The 19942-nt window shown below is 33.7% G+C and overlaps 1 protein-coding gene across 4 annotated transcripts in view; it reads left to right on the forward strand.

Annotated features, from left to right (window-relative positions):
* Positions 1–19942, forward strand: part of ATRNL1 (attractin like 1) — an 853221-nt gene that overhangs the window by 168168 nt on the left and 665111 nt on the right. For all 4 annotated transcript variants that reach the window (XM_019035499.4, XM_055353888.2, XM_055353889.2 and 1 more), the window contains exons 11-13: positions 4537–4621; positions 6143–6351; positions 7674–7792. In XM_019035499.4, coding sequence (XP_018891044.1) covers positions 4537–4621; positions 6143–6351; positions 7674–7792 — 413 coding nt within the window. The remainder of the gene's footprint in view (positions 1–4536; positions 4622–6142; positions 6352–7673; positions 7793–19942) is intronic.

Below are 19942 nucleotides of genomic sequence, written 5' to 3' on the forward strand. Positions count from 1 at the left end.
ATAAGTTAAATCTTTATGGACAGAAGATGTTACATTTGTGAAGCAAAATGTGAGATTTTAATAAAAATAGTTAATTCAGAAAAGAAAAAAATGAGCTCTTGGAAATTAAAATTAGGAAAACAAATCAATGATTTGAAGATAAAGTGAAGAATCTCCGTAAAGTATTATGAATAATGGACAAATGGAAAATAGGGTAAAAAATGAGAAATTTAAGATGACTATTCCAGAAAACTTTGTATCTCAGTAATAGAATCGAAAAAGCAAAGAACATAACATTTTAGACAGGAAGGAAATTATCAAGTGAGTAATTCAAAAAATATGTTTGGGATTGAAGTACACAAATTTTAAGACTAAAAGAGCCTACTGAGCCCCAGAAAAATAAATACAAAAGACTCACAGCAAAGCTCATTACAAAAAGACAAAAAGAACCTAAAAACTTATATAGAGAGAAAAGAAATAGGACAAATAAATCATGAGACTCGATAGCATAGTGCCTTACAAAAGCAATACGAGAAGCCAGGAGAGTGGACTAATACCTTCAATATCTGAAAATGCTTTCCATGTTAGAATTCTAACACCAATCAAATCATACTAAAAGTGTTAGAGTGAAATAAAATTATTTTTTAGAATTGCAGATTCTCAAAAATATACCTCCAATGTACACTTTATTTAGATACTTTAGGATTATATCTCCTATTGAAGTATGAGATTAAATAAACAGATGAAATCTAAGAAATGGAATATATAACAGAGGAGAAATATGGAGGGAATCCTTATGATGATGTAATAGGCCTAGAGAGCAGTAAGTTCAGATTGGAGAAGAAAGATGGAGTTTCAGGAGGGATGTCTTTACAAAGTAAATGAAATTGCCAGATAACTTGATGTATTAGAAGATATTGAGAAGAAATGTACACATCTGGCAAAGGGTTGGGGGAGAAATAGCAGTAGATATACAGAAAGGTAAGCAAAAAAGTGAAAATATAATTTGTGGAGAAAGTAAGTTATTTAAGAATAAAAATGTAGTATGCTACCTGGCTTATCTGTGAATAATATCACAGATATATACTATCAAAGATAATAAAAACATTAGCTGAGTGTGGTGGTGTGCACCTATAATTCCAGAAACTCTGGAGGCTGAGGCAGGAGGATTGCTTGAGCCCAGGAATTAATTTAGTCCAGCCTAGGCAATACAGCCTAGGCAATATAGCAATTCCCCATCTCTAAAAAACAAATAAGTAACTCAATATTGCTCTAAAGAAAATTATAATATAAATGTATAGAGAATGGAGGGAGAGGAAATATGTGTGTGTAAGTCTGTGTAAGAGCTTAATCTTCACCATCTGAAGAAGGAAGTCAGGCATATTATCTGAAACTGGGAACTAGGCATGCTGTTTAGAACAGATGAAAATACAAGAAACAAAAACAAAAACAAACTCTTTATAGCTGTTTATTTAGAATTAAAAGTGCTTACCTCCATGATTCTGGAATATGCTTTGGGAAGATAGGGGGCAGTGGATTTTTTTTTTTTGATAAACCTTGTAGAAATATTGGACTTTTGGGCTTCACACATGTATATATTTAAAAATGATAAAATAAAAGCAAACTATAACAGTACAGAAATTAAATGATGCACAAGTTAGTGGATCAAGGATAAATGTTCAAAAATTGGGAAAATTAGTGCATTGACATATACTTGGAAATATCTGGAAAATATGATACATGGGAAAAATTAAGTTTGATGCTTACCAGATATACAAAAATAAGTTCCAAAAAGATTGAAGACCAAAATAGTAGAAGCCAACAGAAAAACCTTTACTGGAAAATTAGAGATTATTTTTAAAATCTGTTTACTGAGTAAACAAGCACAGATCATAAGGTGACCTAAAGGTAAGACCAACTTTCTGTAAAACAAGATTTCATAAACTAAGTGAAAAAAAGATGCTGTAGCATGGAAGAATATATGGTAATACATATAGCCAGCAAAGGATTAGTATCCAGAGTATTTAATCAAGAATCCTTTAAATTATGAAGAAAAAGACAAAAAGCAAATAGAAAAATGTGCAAGTCTTAAACAGTGATTTCATAGAAGACTAAAACAACCTATACATGTGAAAATAAGTTGACTCACCAGTAACTGGAAAAATGTAAAATCAAACCATTCATCAGATTGGTAAAAATTTTAAGTCTGATAGAACTACATGTTGTAGAGAATATAAAACAAGAGGAACTGTTGTACACTGCTAATGTGAGTCAACACAACTACTTTGGGGAGCAAATTGGGAAAAATCTAGTAAAATGGAAGTTGTGTCTTTTCTTATACCTCTTGGAAATCTAGAGAAACATTCATAATATGCACAAGATACATATAAGAATGAATATACCAACATGACTTGTAATAGGAAAAAATCTTAAGGCTAATTATTAACAGCTTAATGGGTAAATATTTTGTGCAGTCATAACATGGAAAACTCTAACATGGTTACAATGAGCACACAGTACCACTTGTATCTATAAATTTAAATGAGCTGTTGAATTGACATTTCTCCAAAGATATACAAATGTCCAATAAGCACATGAAAAGATGCTCAACATCACTAATCATTAGGGAATGCAAGTCAAAACCACAATGATATACTAATTCATACTCATTAGGATGGCTATGATAAAAAAACAGAAGATAACAAGGGTTGACGAGGATGTGGAGACATATGAACCCTTTTGCATTACTGGTGAAAATGTAAAATGGTCCAGCTACTATGGACAACAGAATGGCAGTTTCTTAAAAAATTGAACACAGAATTACTATATGATCCGTTAATCAAATGGACCTCATACAAGTTATTTACCTTCACGTGGGTCTGATTCTTCATTTCCAACATAGGGTAATACCTGCTCCATCAATTTCACTGGATTCTTATAAAGACCATTTTAAGATATGCGATGAAAACACTTTGGAACTTTTATGTGTACTTAATTTATAAAAGTATACAGTTTATACTTTATATAATTTCTTTTGCACCAGCCTAATAGTGCTACAAACATATGATGTACATTTATTAAATTAACTCTAACATGTAAAATTGGCAGTCTTAATCTTTATCATAGGCCTCTATAATAATATTTTCTAAAATGTGATCTTCAGAGCATTGACTCTTGAGGATCTTAATAGGCATTATGTGAAAAGTGCTTCTTTGGACAAAACATTGGGAAAACACTGTGTTAAATAAAGTTAGGTTAAGTTTCTGTACCTTTATACTCTCTCTTTTGAGAATATTTAATAGGCATATACCATGTGGACTAAAAAGACAGATTATACAAACTAAATGAATACACTTTTTCGGGGGAGATTTGTGTTTCCTGGATTATACTTTAGCATATACAAGTCAACATATATTTTATTGTTCTCAGTCTTTCAGCATCATTTTCTTTTTTTTTTAATTATACTTTAAGTTCTAGGGTTCATGTGCACAACGTGCATGTTTGTTACGTATGTATACATGTGCCATGTTGGTGTTCAGCAGCATTTTCTAAACTTACAGTTTTGGTTTTTATAATTTTTTGATGTTCATTAATAAAATATTGAGTTGAAACCAAATTTATTTTATTATTGTTATAGATGTAATTACTTAAATAAGAAAACAAGTAATTCATTACTTTAACTTTACAACTAACTGTACTTAAGATTATTTTCTTGTTCCATAAAGGCTTTTACCTAAACAAAATTAATTTGTTTTAAAAAATCTTGTATCTATATGCTTTTATGAAATACCAAAGCATGCCTTTATAAATATGACATTTCTAAGATGTTGAAATCTAAAACACTGTATTGAGAATGTTCCTAGTCACTCAATGATGAATTATTTTAAATCTCAAATTTACGTTAGTATATATGTCAGTTCTGAGTTTATATTGAAATGATACACATTTTTCTTAACCACTTTCCATAGTTTCTATATAGTTCATAGATTATTTATGATTTTCATTTTTTATCTAGAAGTTTTGCAGTTAAAATAATTCCCTTCTACATAAAAAAGCTTTTCTTTTGAGAATTCAAATCATTAAGGTGATTTAAATGTTTTATCCTGATGATTATATTTTTAGGTATTCTTTCAGTGAACATTGTATATGCCATTGACTTTTGTATGCATACATGTCATATTTGATTTAGTATTTAACTTTCAAATAGGTGTGCCCTATACTGACATTCATAAGTTTTACTTGGAATATTTAATAAATATATGTCTTCGAAATTATCTTCCAATATAAAAAACCTCTAAGTTCATTCTTTTCATTTTCTTGTTCTCATATGCTTAAAATTATTTGTGAGAATTCTAGGCAAGAGTTATTTTTATTTAATGAATAATGTTAGTTGAGTAATTACACTAAATTGTAGGTCATGGAAAATTAATGAGAATTTTTTTTTTGCTTCCTGCTTGTGCATAGTATATCTTTAATTTGGCCAATGATGTTTGTATATTATTTGTCTTAGTTTATTCTTTTATTTCATTTTTTGTTTTTCTGTTTTCTTTTTTCTAGCTTGTGATGAATGGAAAATACTACCAAAACCAAATCTTCATAGAGATGTCAACAGATTTGGACACTCTGCAGTAGTCATTAATGGGTAAAAGAAGCACATTTCCAATTTTTAGAGGGTCACTTATATCAGTCATACTATCCTCATATTCTGGTATTCTTTTTGAAAATTATCATTGGTACTTAATGGTATTGGATTTTATGCATCTCTTCTCTACCATAGAATACATTTTGATTTGTCAATCATATCTTTTTTTCCTTTCTTGTTTAATATATTTAAGGGACATGGGAGTAGGTAAAGGAAAGGTGCTGAGATAAGACATCAGATACCCTTTTATGTCATCCTGCCTTCTTTTCTTTTTCCAGAGATCAGATAAGGAATGACTCTTCTTTTAAAAAGATGGAACTGAAATGATAGAGAGGCTAGTCCCATATTTCTATCAAGGAGAACAAGGAAAGTGAGAAGAATTAGATTCTCATTTTAGTTCTGTCATTTACTAAATGTGTGATTTTTGACAAGTCTCTTAACCTCTTTGGACCTTAAAATCCTTATATCCATTGAGAAATTGGACTCAATGGTCATTACATTGCCTTCCCCATTTAAGTTAATATAATTTTTGTATTTCTATGGCAAAAATTTGGTAATTTGGAATCCAGTGACAGTAAACAATCTGCTAGCTCATTTAGTAGCTTAACATTTGTAAATCAGAATGACCTTTTTATAAGCCCATTTTATTACCACCTTATCCTAAATATGTAAAAATTCTCCACTATTGCCACAAAATGACTTAACCACAATGAAACTGTGTAACTGATATCAATTGGCTGTCCAAACAGTAATACATGAAAACTGTGAAACATAAAACCTCTAGGGTTCTCTGGTTGATTTTTATTTTACTTTTTTAAAATAATAAAAGACATTCTTGAAGACTTTTTTGACTGATTCAATTTATTATGTTAATAATATTTTTGACATGAAAAATACGCTGTTTTAAGGGCATTGGCACTGCTTGGTATTAATTTAGTATTGTCTAGGCTTCTCTTTCCAGACTGAAATTTAAAAAATCTTTTTGATTATTTTACTGTTAGTTTTCTTATTTTAAAAGAAAGAAACACCATAAGAAGAACTCAGTATCTAATTTCAAAATTCTGTGTCTATATTGAAAAGTTATAATTCTAGATAGCAGTTCTAAAGTGTATCTTGTCCATTTATAGCTATTATCTATTTTTTTAAAACATTGTTTTCTACATTATTAAAAAAATACTTATTTTTCTGACAAAGGAATGTTGTATATAATCATTGTTTCTTTTCCTTTCTTGTATTAACAATAAAACATGTTTTGAAGACTTAGTGTTTTCTTAATATATTAAGATTTATAGAATATTTCATATTTTGTCTGGAAAGTCTTCAAGAAATTATATAGTAGTTCCTCTGGTGTTTTTATATCATATTGTATGCTAGAAATATGATTTTAAAGAACAGTACTAACAGAAGTACTTAAAAATAGTATAAAATGTATATTTAAATCTATGCTTATTTTTATAACTAAATCATTAGATAGGGACTTTTAATAGCATCTCTTTAAGATTCTTGTTTTGTTTTTAATAGGTCCATGTATATATTTGGGGGATTTTCTAGTGTACTCCTTAATGATATCCTTGTATACAAGCCTCCAAATTGCAAGGCTTTCAGAGATGAAGAACTTTGTAAAAATGCTGGTCCAGGGATAAAATGTGTTTGGAATAAAAATCACTGTGAATCTTGGGAATCTGGGAATACTAATAATATTCTTAGAGCAAAGTGCCGTCCTAAAACAGGTAAATTTCTTTTTCTTTTCGTCTTTGTGGCAGCAAAATTTCTCTTCTACAGAAGTAGAAATATCTTCTGCTTATAAGAATTACTTTAGTAGCTACAGAAATGAAAAATTTGTACTACCCTAATTAGGAATTCTAATGTTTGAACCTGGTGATTAATAATTTAATATATTTATTAGCTATTTTTAGCTTTATTTTTGAAATCTGTATATATAGTATATATATCAATATTTTATATATAACATTGTCATATATATGAATTATTTTCTAATATAAGTTTAAAATGCTTTCCAGTACATCATTTCTAAGACGTGCTGTTAGATTCAAAGAAATAAAATGAAATAATTTATTTTCCATGTGGTATTTTTTTTTTCTTCCTGAATTATTGCCAAACCACACCATAAAGTAAAAAAATGTTACAGCATTTCATGACTAATGATCTGGTTTTATATTTCTTATAAAATGGTGAATAAATAAATGAGACTTATGAAAAGTTACCAGTCAATTGTTAATCAGTTAGCTAATTAATTATTTGGATAAATATTGTTTAGTTTTTTAAGTGCTGAGAGTTTTTATACATTTTTTGCGGTTACAATTAATAAATGTATTTTTAAGTTTTACTTGTCTATATTAATTCAGATGTCTTTTATATCTTTAGAAAGGATGATAAACAGTATTTGTTATGATGTTTTCTTTTGTATGTATAGTAATACACTTTGTTCAGTAAAATATATGTAAATCCTTTGACTTTCTCTAAAATATGCAAATTTATTTATTTTAGTTTATTTTTTGAGACAGAGTCACACTCTGTCACCCAGGCTGGAGTGCAGTGGTGTGATCAAACTCTGTCTCCTGGGTTCAAGCAATTCTGCTGCCTTAGCTTTCCGAGTAGCTGGAATTACAGGCATGTGCCACTATGCCTGGCTAATTTTTGTATTTTTAGTAGAGATGGGTTTCGTGATGTTGGCCAGGCTTGTCTTGAACTCCTGACCTCAAGTGATCCACCTACCTTGGCTTTTAAAAGTTCTGGGATTGCAGGCATGAGCTACCGTGCCTGGCCCAAAATGTGTGAATTTAAAATGGCTGTAGGATCCTTGTATATTGAATAATTAAAATGGGGGTAAAAGGTCTCGAAAATCCTGTAAACACAATTGAACTACAAAAGTTGTCTTAATCTTTAGAAAACTTACTTTGAAATTGAAGGTCATTTCTTTGGTTAAAAAATGTCTTAGTGATTCTTAATGATTCTTAAATAGATATTGTAAATTAAGAAGAGTAAGATTTTCTTTTCCGTGCTGATATATTGTCTCCCATTTGTATTATAGCTGCTTCTGATGACAGATGTTACAGATATGCAGATTGTGCCAGCTGTACTGCCAATACAAATGGGTGCCAATGGTGTGATGACAAGAAATGCATTTCGGCAAATAGTAACTGCAGTATGGTTAGTATTTATGGGTAAATGGTGCTGTAGTTATAACAGACTGCTGCTTTATGATCATTAGCTTACCATTTAGTAGCACTGTAGAAAAAAAGCACTTTACACATTAAGACATTTAGAAAGTATATAGGGAATCATTCACTTCTTGGCAAATTGTGAAGTTAGACTGGTTTGTTGTTCAAATTTGTCAGTCTAGATTCCATTTTGGATCCATCAACTTTACTTCTTTTCATGGATGAGACTGGGAACATTTTTTCAAAACTGATATTGAAAAAGACTATAGCTATAAATGTTGTCTTCTGTGCTGATGAAAGTAAGGTTATATAGGTAGGTATTGAAATAATTTCCACTGGATTCCTGTCAGACATGCATTAGTGGTCGTGTGGTCTAGTGCTTTGTTTTCACACTTTGTGTGTAAGTTTAACCTGAGTTTTTGGTAGTTGTAGTTTCTCTTTTAACTGTCTATACGTTAGTGGTTCTCAAGTTGAGGCAATTTTGTCTCACGGGACATTTTGCAGAAACATTTTGGTTGTCACAAATGTGGAGCTGCTATTGGCATCTAATAGGTAAGGCAAGGGATGCTGCTAAACATTCTACAATTTTATAAGATTTTTTAACGTCCTTTTTCATCTAAAGTAGAGTTTTAGCACTATTGACATTTTAAGCCCTATAATTGTTTATTTGTTTATTTGTTGTGGGAGGGCTGTTCTATATATTGCAGAATAAAAAAACATAAAATATTTGTGGCAGATGAAAATGGGTTAAGAGAAGCAAAAATTAAGATTTTAAGTGGTAGCATCTAAACATTCGATGTTGTGTAGAAGATATCAACAAATTAAAGGGAAAAATTTTAAAAAGTAGTATTTAGTAGAATTAAAGATTTTTTTGTTTTGTTTTGTTTTTTTGAGACAGAGTCTCACTCCATCACCCAGGCTGGAATGCAGTAGCATGATCTCGGCTCACTGCAACCTCCACCCCCTGGGTTCAAGTGATTCTTGTGCCTCAGCCTCCTGAGTAGCTGGGATTATAGGCAAGCACCACCATGCCTAGCTAATTTTTATATTTTAGTAGAGACAGGGTTTCACCATGTTGGCCAGGCTGGTCTTGAACTCCTGGCCTCAAGTGATGTGCCCACCTCAGCCTCCCAAAGTGCTGGGATTACAGGCATGAGGCACTGCACCCAGCCCAAAGATTCTTTCATGGGCCTATAGCTTGAGTAAAAATAAATAGCATGGATACATATTTCCAACTGAATATAATGTATTATTTTTTCTTTTTTGGAAATTTTATTACTGAAAGTATCTACTTGTTTTTCAAGATAGCAGGCAGAGGTAAAAGGCAAAGAAAAGGGAGTTGAAACTAAGTAAAAAATTTGATTGTATAATTAAAAAAATTCTTCACTAATGAATAATTCAAAATATGTAAGTTTTATGATTTTAATCTAACATTCAGAACTTAAAATGGAGGGAAATTTGCAGTTACTGACTCATTAGATTGAACCCTTTTGTTTTCATACATACTCTGTTGTTATATACTTTCCAGTGATACAAGTTGTTTTAATAACAAGATATACTTCAATTTTATTTGAATTTTAACATTAATATACCATGGTTATGCTTTGAAAATTTAAATTACGTTTGAAGATATCCACTAATATTCATCTAATGGGAGTTATTTTAGTAGAAGTCGGAGTTAAATAAAATAAGACATGGGAATCAGGGACTTGTATTACAGTTCTTCAGAGAAACAGAATCTGTCTATATATGTATATACACATACACAGTTTATATATATAAATAAATATATATTTGTTTATATATTATATATAATATATAAACATATTTGTTTATATATTATATATAATATATAAACATATTTGTTTATATATTATATAATATATAAACATATTTGTTTATATATTATATATAAATATATTTGTTTATATATTATATACAGATATATTAACAAATATATAAATATATAATATATAATATATAAATATATAATATATAATATATAATATATAATATATAAATATATAATATATAAATATATATAATATATAAATATATAAAAATATATAATATATAAATATATAATATATAAATATATAAATATATAATATATAAATATATATAATATATAAATATATAATATAAATATATAATATATAAATATATATAATATATAAATATATATAATATATAAATATACATAATATATAAATATATATAATATATAATATATAAATATATTATATAGTATATAAATATGTGTATATTATATATAAATATATAATATATATTTGTTTATATATAATATATATGTGTGTATATATATAATGAGATTTATTATAAGAAATTGGCTCATGTGGTTATGAAGGCTGAAAAGTCCCAGGATCTGCCGTCTGCAAACTGAAGACCCAGGAAAGTTGATGATGTAAACTCCACGTATGGAGGCTTGAGAACCAGGAGTGCAGATGGTGTAAGTCTCAGTCCAAGAGCAAGAAAAGGCAGAGAGAGGAAATTCTTTCTTCCTCTACTTTTTTGTTCTTTCAGGCCCTCAATTGCTTGGATGACGCCCACCATAGGGAGACCATTTTACTTTACTTGGTTTACCAATTCAGTCTCATCCAGAACTGCCCCCCACAGACATATCCAGAAATAATGCTTAGCCTAATATGTGGCCACCGCATGTCTTGGAAAAGTTGACACATAAAATTAACCATTCCAAGTCTACCCCTTGTCAACTTGGCACCTATACATATCTACATAAACCATACTTAATTTTCAAATGAAGATAATAACAAGGTCATAATTCTACCTAACATGATACAAGTATCCTGTGTACAACTGGAAAACACATCAATCTCTTTCCCAGAAAAGGAGGTAAAGTCCTTGAGTGATATTTACTCCTCTCCTTGATATTCTGTAAATTAAATACTATGATGTAAAATCAACAGTACTTAAATTCTGATATGAGCATCTTATGTTACATGATGAGAGAATAAGAGAAGAAAGAAAACAAAGATATTACACACACACACACACAGAGATGTATTCTTAGCAAAATGAGGAGGAAATACAGTCCTTATTTCTGTAACTGATCATGTGGTTGTAGCTAATATTTATACGTATATTCTTTTTTTTATTATACTTTAAGTTCTAGGGTACATGTGCACAATGTGCAGGTTTGTTACATATGTATACATGTGCCATGTTGGTGTGCTGCACTCATTAATTCGACATTTACATTAGGTATATCTCCTAATGCTATCCCTCCCCTCTACCCCCACCCCACGACAGGCCCCGGCAGTTCCTCAAGGATCTAGAACTAGAAGTACCATTTGACCCAGCCATCCCATTACTGGATATATACCCAAAGGATTGTAAATCATGCTGCTATAAAGACAAATGCACACGTATGTTTATTGCAGCACTGTTCACAATAGCAAAGACTTGGAACCAACCCAGATATCCATCAATGATAGACTGGATTATACGTATATTCTCACCTAACCATTTTGTATTTCCTTTACCTTCAGCAAGCACCTTACCTGCTTGTGGTTTTTTATCTGTTGGGGTGACTCAAACCTTTATTCTTGAAGGGTCATTCTTCATTAGTAGTCCTGCTTGAATTGGATTGTTGTAGTTTTCCATTGATCTTAATCACAGGGTAATATAATTTGGACATTTGTCCCTGCCCAAATTTCTGTTGAAATGTAATCCCCGGTCTTGGAGGTGGGGCTTGGTGGAAGGTGTTTGAATCACAGGACTGGATCCCTCATGAATGGCTTGGGCCATCCGCTTGTTGATAAGTGAGCTCTTGCTCTGGGTTCACTTGAGATCTGGTCGTTTAAAAGTATGTGGCACCTCCACCTCCATTCTCACTCTTGCTCCTATTCTGCCATGTGAGATGCTTACTGCCACTTTGCCTTCTGCAATGAGTAAAAGTTCCCTGAGGCCTCTGCAGAAGGAGAGCAGATGCTGGTGCCACATTTCCTGTAAAGCTTGCAGAACTGTGAACCAAGTAAACCTCGTTTCTTTATGAATTACCTGATTTCAAGTATTCCTTTATAGCATTGCAAGAATGGCCCAACACACAGGATGTAGGGTATGGTAATACTGAAAGACGCCATAAGGGATCTCCTGTATTCTAGACATATTCTTCCTAGCCTCCTGTGTGAAGTAGCAGTTCAGTTTCCCTGTACTAGAAGCAGTCACCGCAATGAGCACAGTAACTCTTCTTTGACTGATGATTTAGAGGTGTAAGGAACCCAAAGTGGCCAAGTGGCAGTCTTAGTTTCCAGTTCTATGGAATCAGTGTTGTGTTTTCTGGAAAAAATTATTCCTTCCTCTGGAATTAAGAACATCTAGGTCAGCAAAGAATAAGGTCACAGGAATAGGAAGAAAAATTTTGCTAATGAATTACTAGGGGCAGTAGTGAGTAGTACCACTCCCATTTCCACCCCTTGATTCTTGGACCCATAAATGCTGGCTGTGAGAGAAAAAGCACCATATATTGGATGCCAACTCAGAGCTTATATGGCTTTCTGGAGAACCCTTCTGTCAGCCTTGCAAGGTATTACTATGTAGCTGGCACTGTAACTGAATCATCAAAAGCCCATTCCACTGTTTTATGAAACAAGTTGCTTGACAATTGTAGGGAACATGATAAGACCAGTGAGCATAGGCCCATTGCTGTCCTCCATGTGCTGTGACATGAGTTCCTTGGTCAGAAGCAATACTGTGTGGAATACCAAGATAGTAGAGAAAGAATTCTGTAAGTTTAGTGATGGGAGTTATGGCAGAAGCATTGTGAGCAAGGAAGGCAAATCTATAGCCAGAATAAATATCTGTCTCAGTAAAAACAAAATGCTTCCCTTTCCCTGATTGAAGCTGTATCAACCTTCCTCGACGTAGCTGGCTGATTACCTAGGGGGATGGCACCATATCAGGAGCTCAGTGTTGGTTTCTGCTACTGGCATATTGGGTACTCAGCAGTGGTCATAGCCAGGTTGGCCTTGGTGGATGGAAGTCCATTTTGCTGAGCCCATGCATAATCTCCATCCCTGCCACCATGGCCACTTTGTCCATGAGCCCGTTGGGTAATGACACAGGTGGCTAGGGAAGAAGGTATCCACAGAAGTGGTCATCTTATCCATGTGATTATTAAAATACTCTTTTGCTGATGTCACCTTTTGGTAAACATTTACGCTGGATACAAGTGTCTTCACTTATTTGCCATTCAGTGAGATCTGTCAACATTCCTTTTCCACAATTTTTTTTTTGTCACAAATTTTCCATTCATGTTCCTTCCAAGTTCCTGACCATACAGACAAACCATTGGCCACAGCCCATGAATCCATACATAATTGCACATCTGGCCATTTCTTCTTCCAAACAGAATGAACAATGAGAAGCACTGTTTGATTTTGCCCACTGGGAAGATTTCCTTTCACTACTGTACTTCAGGGAGGTCCCAGGAAGGGATAGCAGAACTTCAGCAGTCCTTTTCTGGGTGGTACCTGCATATTGTGCAGAGCCGTCTGTAAATGAAACCAGTCTTCTCTTCCTCTGTCAAGTGATCTAGGGAACTTCTCTTGAAGTGATAGGTCAGACTGGGAGAGAGAAGACAGTGTGGCAGAAGTGGGGATCATGGGCATTTGGGCCTCTTCATGTAACTTAGTTGCTCCTTCAGGGCCTCCTTGAGCCTGATCATGTATATACCACTTTTATTTGATGATAGAGTGCCGCTGTGCATACCCAACCTCGTGAGTTGGTGGGTCAGATAACACCCAGTTCAAGATGGGCTGAAATCACATAATTTGGTGACCCATGGTTAAACATTCAGTTTCTATTAAGGCCCAGTAGCAGACTAAGAGCTGTTTCTGCTAAAGGAGAGTAGTTATCTGCAGAGGATGGTGATGTTTTGCTACAAAATCCTAAGGGTCTGCACTATTATTTGCCTATAGGGGCCTGCCAAAGGCTCCAAACAGCATCCTGTCTGCCACTGATATTTCACGTACCATTGCACCTGCAGGATCATGTAGCCCAACTGGCAGAGCTTGTATAGTAGTCTGGACCTGTTGCAGAGCCCTCTCTTATTCTGAGATCTACTTGGAATTCGCAGCTTTTTAGATCACTTGGTAAATGGGTCAAAGTAACATACCCCAGTGAGGAATGTGTTACCTCCAAAATCCAAAGAGGCCTATTAGACATTCTCCCTCTTTTTTGTTTTGGTTATAGGAGGGGCCAGAGGCAACAACTTAACATTCACCTTTGAAAGGGATATCTTGCCATGCCCCATACTGCTAGACCCCTAGAGATTTCAGTGAGTTAGAAGGCCCCTGAATTTTAGATGAATTTATTTCCCAACCTCTGACACCAAATATCTTGCCAGTAAGTCTAGAGTAGTTGCTACATCTTGCTCACTAGGTCCAATCTGTGTGATGTTATCAATATTATGGATCAGTGTGATGTCTTGTGGAATAAAAAGGCAGTTAAATTCCTCAGAACTAAGTTATTACATAGGAGTGGAGAGTTGGTATACTCCTGAGGTAGAACAGTGAAGGTGTATTGTTACCATTGCCAGCTGAAAACAAACTGCTTCTAGTGATCTTTACTAACAAATTTCAAGAAAGAAGCATTTGCCAGATGTTTAGCTGCTTGCCAGTTTCCAGGGAATGTGTTAATTGCCCAAGCAATGAAACCACATCTGATAAGGCAATTACAATTGGTATTACCACTCGGTTAAGCTTATGATAATTCATTGTTATTCTCCAAAATCCATCTGTCTTCTGCATAGACTAAATAGGCAAATTTCATGGGAATATGGTGGGAATTACCACTCCTGCATCCTTTAAGTCCTTGATTGTGGCACTAATCTTTGCAATCCCTCCAGGAATGGAGTATTGCTTTTGGCTTACCATTTTTCTACATAGAGGCTGTTCTAGTGGCTTCTTCTTGGCTTTTCCCTCCGTAATTGTCCTCACTCCACAGGTCAAGGAACCAGTGTGAGTTTTCTTTCATCTGCTGAGTATGTCTATTCCAATTATGCATTCTGGAACTGGGAAAATAGCCACAGGATGGGTTTGGGACCCAGTGGGCCCACTGTGAGAGGGACCTGAACTCCATTGATCATCTGGCAGTCATAAGCCTCAGACTGGTGGCCCAAAGTGATGTTTTGGGTCTCCTGGAATTAATGTCAGTTTAGAACCAGCATCTAGTACTGATACTGATTATTTCCCTTTCCCCAGTGCATAGTTAGGATTTAGTAGGATTTCTATATATTTTACTCCTAGGAGCAACCCCATGCTCAACTCACCAATGCCGTAGATGTAAGCAAGTCAGACTATTCCAATTGCTGCTTTAACTCTGCTGTTCATCATAGTAACCTCACCCACCTTGCCTTTGTTGTTTGAGTGCTGCTACCTGGCCCCTGCCAACCTAGATCCAATTATTCCTGTTGGATTTATGTTTCCCAATTCAGTGGCTGCACTTCCCACTGCAAGGCTGGGCATACAGAAAACAGCAATCATGGAGCTCTTCATAAGCCAGTGCTCCCTTCCCAAGTTTATTCCTTTCAATATTGGTGAAAGGTGTGTCTTCTGGACCCTCTCAGTGAGGGTGAGCAGATCTTAAAGGACAAATCCACTCTAACATTCCAATCTCCCTAAGCCATTAAATGTCTTCTGTATTAAACCAAGGTAGATCCAGCATTTCCAAGTCACTCACTGTGGGCCACCTTTTGGTCTATGTTTTAACCAACTAACAAAAAGAGCCCTTTCTAACTCTCCAAGCTATAACATCAAATGTATAATTTCTGCTTAGTGAGCCCATATCAATAAATTTTGCCTGATCCAACTTTATGTTTCGTCTATCATTTTCCCATACTTTTACCGTTCTGGAGGCTGGGAAGTCCAAGATCTTGGTGCTAGTAGATTTGGTATCTGGTGACGGCCTACTTTCTGGTTCACAGAAGATGTCTTTTCACTGCTTCCTCCCCTGGTAGAAGGGGAGCTCTTGTGTCTTCAACCCCTTATAATGGTGTTAATCCCATGTATGAGGACTCCACCATTATGATTAAATTATGTCCCAAAAGTTGCACCTCCTAATAACATCACATTGGGATTGGGTTTCAAAATATGAAATTTGGGAGATGCAAACATTCAGTCCATGACAGACATTTACATATGAAAATACAACATATCTGAGTGAAAACAGACATATCTTAAAAATTGTATTATGTAAATTGCTATCAAGTATTTATAAAGTGGCATTTTGCTTTATATTTTATTCCATGGTGATGTGTTAACAAGGAACGCATTGGGTGAGATAGTGTAAGAGAGCAGATGGTACTCACTTGTAATTTAGAATTTGATGTAATGTGTCCTTTAGACAGTTTTATCAGAATGTCTTGTGATTAAGCTAAACCAAATGTTAATGGCAAAGAGAGGTCTTTGGGATTTCAGTCTAGATTATGTACATTGATATCCTATTTCATATAGGTCAAACAATGTGCTTTATTCTCACATATTTTCATTTACAATTTACATCTCAGTATATTAGAGTGAAGATCAGTAGAGTAGTGGTTACTATTCATAAGCGTGTCTGGTTCATTAGGCCAAAAATGCCAGCTATGTTTCAGAATAATAGCTTTCTTTTACCATTGATTAACTTGGCTCTATGTGTGATTGAAATATAATTTCATTTTTTGTACTTGTTTAGTATCAATAAATGACTATATTTTTCTTAATGAAGAGCAGTAGAGTTATTTGGATGGAGACTCTGTTACCATTATTATTCTAAAGATTGACATAAAACTATTATTCTTTTTCTTATTCCAACATGTTTAGCCATTCTCATGTCGTTTTGATAGGTTATTTTATTTATCTGATACTTCAGGTAAATTTAATTATTTTTAGTTAGCTATCAAATGTTTAGAACTGTACTGTAATGATTATATAGAATAATGCTAATATTTATATACTATATGAAAACAAAAAATTATGAATCAGAACAAATAACAATAAGAAAGTTTATGTTTCTAATGAAAATGAAGTGGTTGAAAAAGTCATAAAATGATTTGAAATTTACAAAAATGTATCTTCTGTAATTTTTTAGTATGAATAAAGATAAAAATTATATCTGGGTACTTTTTATCTGTTACTTTACAGTAAGTATAAAATGCTCTAATAGAAATTAACACCTTTGGAATGGAGGTGATGGCAATGTATTTTCTGAAGGAAGTGGCTTATAAATAAATACTTGGTGAGTGACATTTAAAGTCTCTAAGTGGTTAAAAATTGCTTCAATAAATTTTATCTATAGGATAGCTATAACTTAATTTTAACTCTTAACTTTATTGAGTGAAAACAAATATTTAGCTCCATTACATGAGAAGGCCTGAGGTATTTATACCTATAGTCAAAACAAAACAAAAAGATTGAGGTGGGGGCTCAATGTTTAGCATTAAATCTTTGTATTTTTTTTCTTATAAAGTAGAGCCACAGGAAAAGCTGAGCCAAAAATTTTAATATCTATTTTTCATGAGTTAGGTTTTATCATAGGTATTGATAATATGTGAATTATCTGAACCTGGGTATATGTAAGGAACCACCATCAAAGTTTCTATATTGTCTACTTTTTTTCTTTCTTGGAAATTAACTTTTAATCTCTCAATGCCAGGATTAGTTGAAATATGATTACATTATGTAGTTTTGGAAACAAAATAAAACTTTTGCAGATTCTTTGAAGCCTCAATGGAGGAAATGTGACAGATATACACAGAAGAAATCGCAATCAACCAGAACCATTATTTAGTGTCTGTGGAAGTAAAATTAGTTTGAGTTGTTGTGACAGTCATTTATCTTTTTATATTGTATTGGGTTTTGATAAAGCATCTCTTTACCTTTTACTACTTTTCGTTTCTGCCTCATTCCCAGGGGTCTGCATGATACTTTTATTAAGACTAGAACCATTTTATGTCATCATTAATGGAAATGACTTTGTACATGACTTTATTTTTTGAATTGGAAGCTGTTTTCCAATTCACTGGAAAAAGTTTTCATTAGATGGTGCCTGTTTCAAATTATGTAATTTGCACACTTCATTTTTTAATAAACATTCATTCCAATTACAAGAACAATAGTTTAACTTGTTAAAAGAAAAACTTAGGACAAAATAAATTTAGCAGAGCTTGTTTGAACAAAGATTGATTCATGAATTGAGCAGCATTCTGAACCAAGAGCTTTGGACACCTCCAGCTATCAATGTGGGCAGGAAGTATTTTTAGACAGAAAAAGGAAGTGACATTTAGGAACATCTTGATTGGCTACAGGTCACCATTTGCCCTATTTGGGCATGGTGTGATGAGGCATTTGCCTTGTATGGAAATAGTCTGATCAGTTGGCAGCATGTGTTTGGCTGAAGCTCAGCTGTTGTGATTAGCTGAGACTAAGCTATCTGTTGTAAGAATACACTCATAAATTAGGTTGCAGTTTGTTTACATACTAAATCAGGCCAAATTTAATTTAATCTCCCCTTTTGGCCAGCTGTCAGTTTTGAGAAATTGACCAAAAACCTTAGGCACTAATACTACTTTCTGTCACTATCATAATGGACTTGTTTGGTCTGAAGGTGGAATTCACAATTTGCAATGTCAAGTCAGTTGGATGATTTTTTTATATTCTCTTTGTGTTTTTATTATTTTAACTATAGTGAGACCATCTGATGTATAACAGATGGCTGCATATGAACATATAAGACTTGAGAGGGGCCGGGCACAGTGGCATACACCTGTAATCCCAGCACTTTGGGAGGCCAAGGCAGGTGGATCATGAGGTCAGGAGATCGAGACCATCCTGGCTAACACGGTGAAACCCTGTCTCTACTAAAAATACAAAAAATTAGCCGGGTGTGGTGGCGGGCGCCTGTAGTCCCAGCTACTTGGGAGGGTGAGGCAGGACAATGGCATGAACCCGAGAGGTGGAGCTTGCAGTGAGCCGAGATCGCACCACTGCACTCCAGCCTGGGTGACAGAGCAAGACTCTGTCTCAAAAAAAAAAATAATAAAATAATAATAAAGACTCTTGAGAAGATATGGCATACTAAGGAGACTATTATAATAATGACTATCATGAGGGTAATATTAAGAGACTGAACTATACTTCTTAATACGTGCTTCCTTGAATCAAATTGGTCAAAATCAAATATATCAACAAGCCAGAAGAGGAATCTACTTGTTTTAATCAATTATCTTGTTTGTTGATTTCTTAAAACTGAATTTCTATCATGTCGGACATAATTTTCCAAAGGCAATAGGAGGTGTCATCTGTTGCACACACTCTTCCCTCTTCAGTCAACAGATAGGCCAAAGCAATCATGTTATCTAAAACAACTTTAGCAAGAGAATTTAAAGATGTTTGATGGGCAACTGTAGCCAATTTCTGCTATAGTAGCTAATGTTTGCGACAGATTTCTAATCATAGTCTCATTTACATTTATGCCAAACCAGGCAAGGAGCATTCTACCAAAAGATGCATGTTTAGGGATACTTAGACTTGCTTGCAAACTCCTCTTTATTCTATAGTTAAATTAAGAGGTGTAGACCAATGTTCAGTTTCCAATTGGTTATTGGAAATAATCATGACAATTCTAACAGTATTACTGTTAAAATCCCTATTCAACATTTTCCACTTATTGAGACATGGAGTTGCTCACATATATGGTTGGTTGTTAAATCCTATACAGATAAAAATATACCCTGGTGAGGCACGACAGACAGTTCCTTGCCTTGTGTGTTAGGGGCCACAGTGGAGAAGCACTAGTAATATTTCTCCAAGGCTCCATTATGAAATCATTGCATGGTTGAAGGATCTTGACAATTAAAGGGATTAGGGTGATAAATTTCTCTACAAACTGTTGAATTACCTTTCTTTTGGTTATCCTATTCCATTTCTGGCATAATGTAACTGCAAATCCCTCATTATAGGTTTTGACTACTGTTAGATTTAAACGAAGAACCTGATGTGTGAATCTAAAAGCCTAACCCTGTACGAAGGACCAGATATTGCTCTTAGAACATCAGAGAAATTTGTTAGAAGGTGAAGCAGAGAATCTGTAAGATCATTTAAGGATTTGTGTTTAACAC

The sequence above is a fragment of the Gorilla gorilla genome, chromosome 8 (genome assembly GCF_029281585.2).
Source record: "Gorilla gorilla gorilla isolate KB3781 chromosome 8, NHGRI_mGorGor1-v2.1_pri, whole genome shotgun sequence".
In the NCBI taxonomy this organism is placed as follows: Eukaryota; Metazoa; Chordata; class Mammalia; order Primates; family Hominidae; genus Gorilla; species Gorilla gorilla.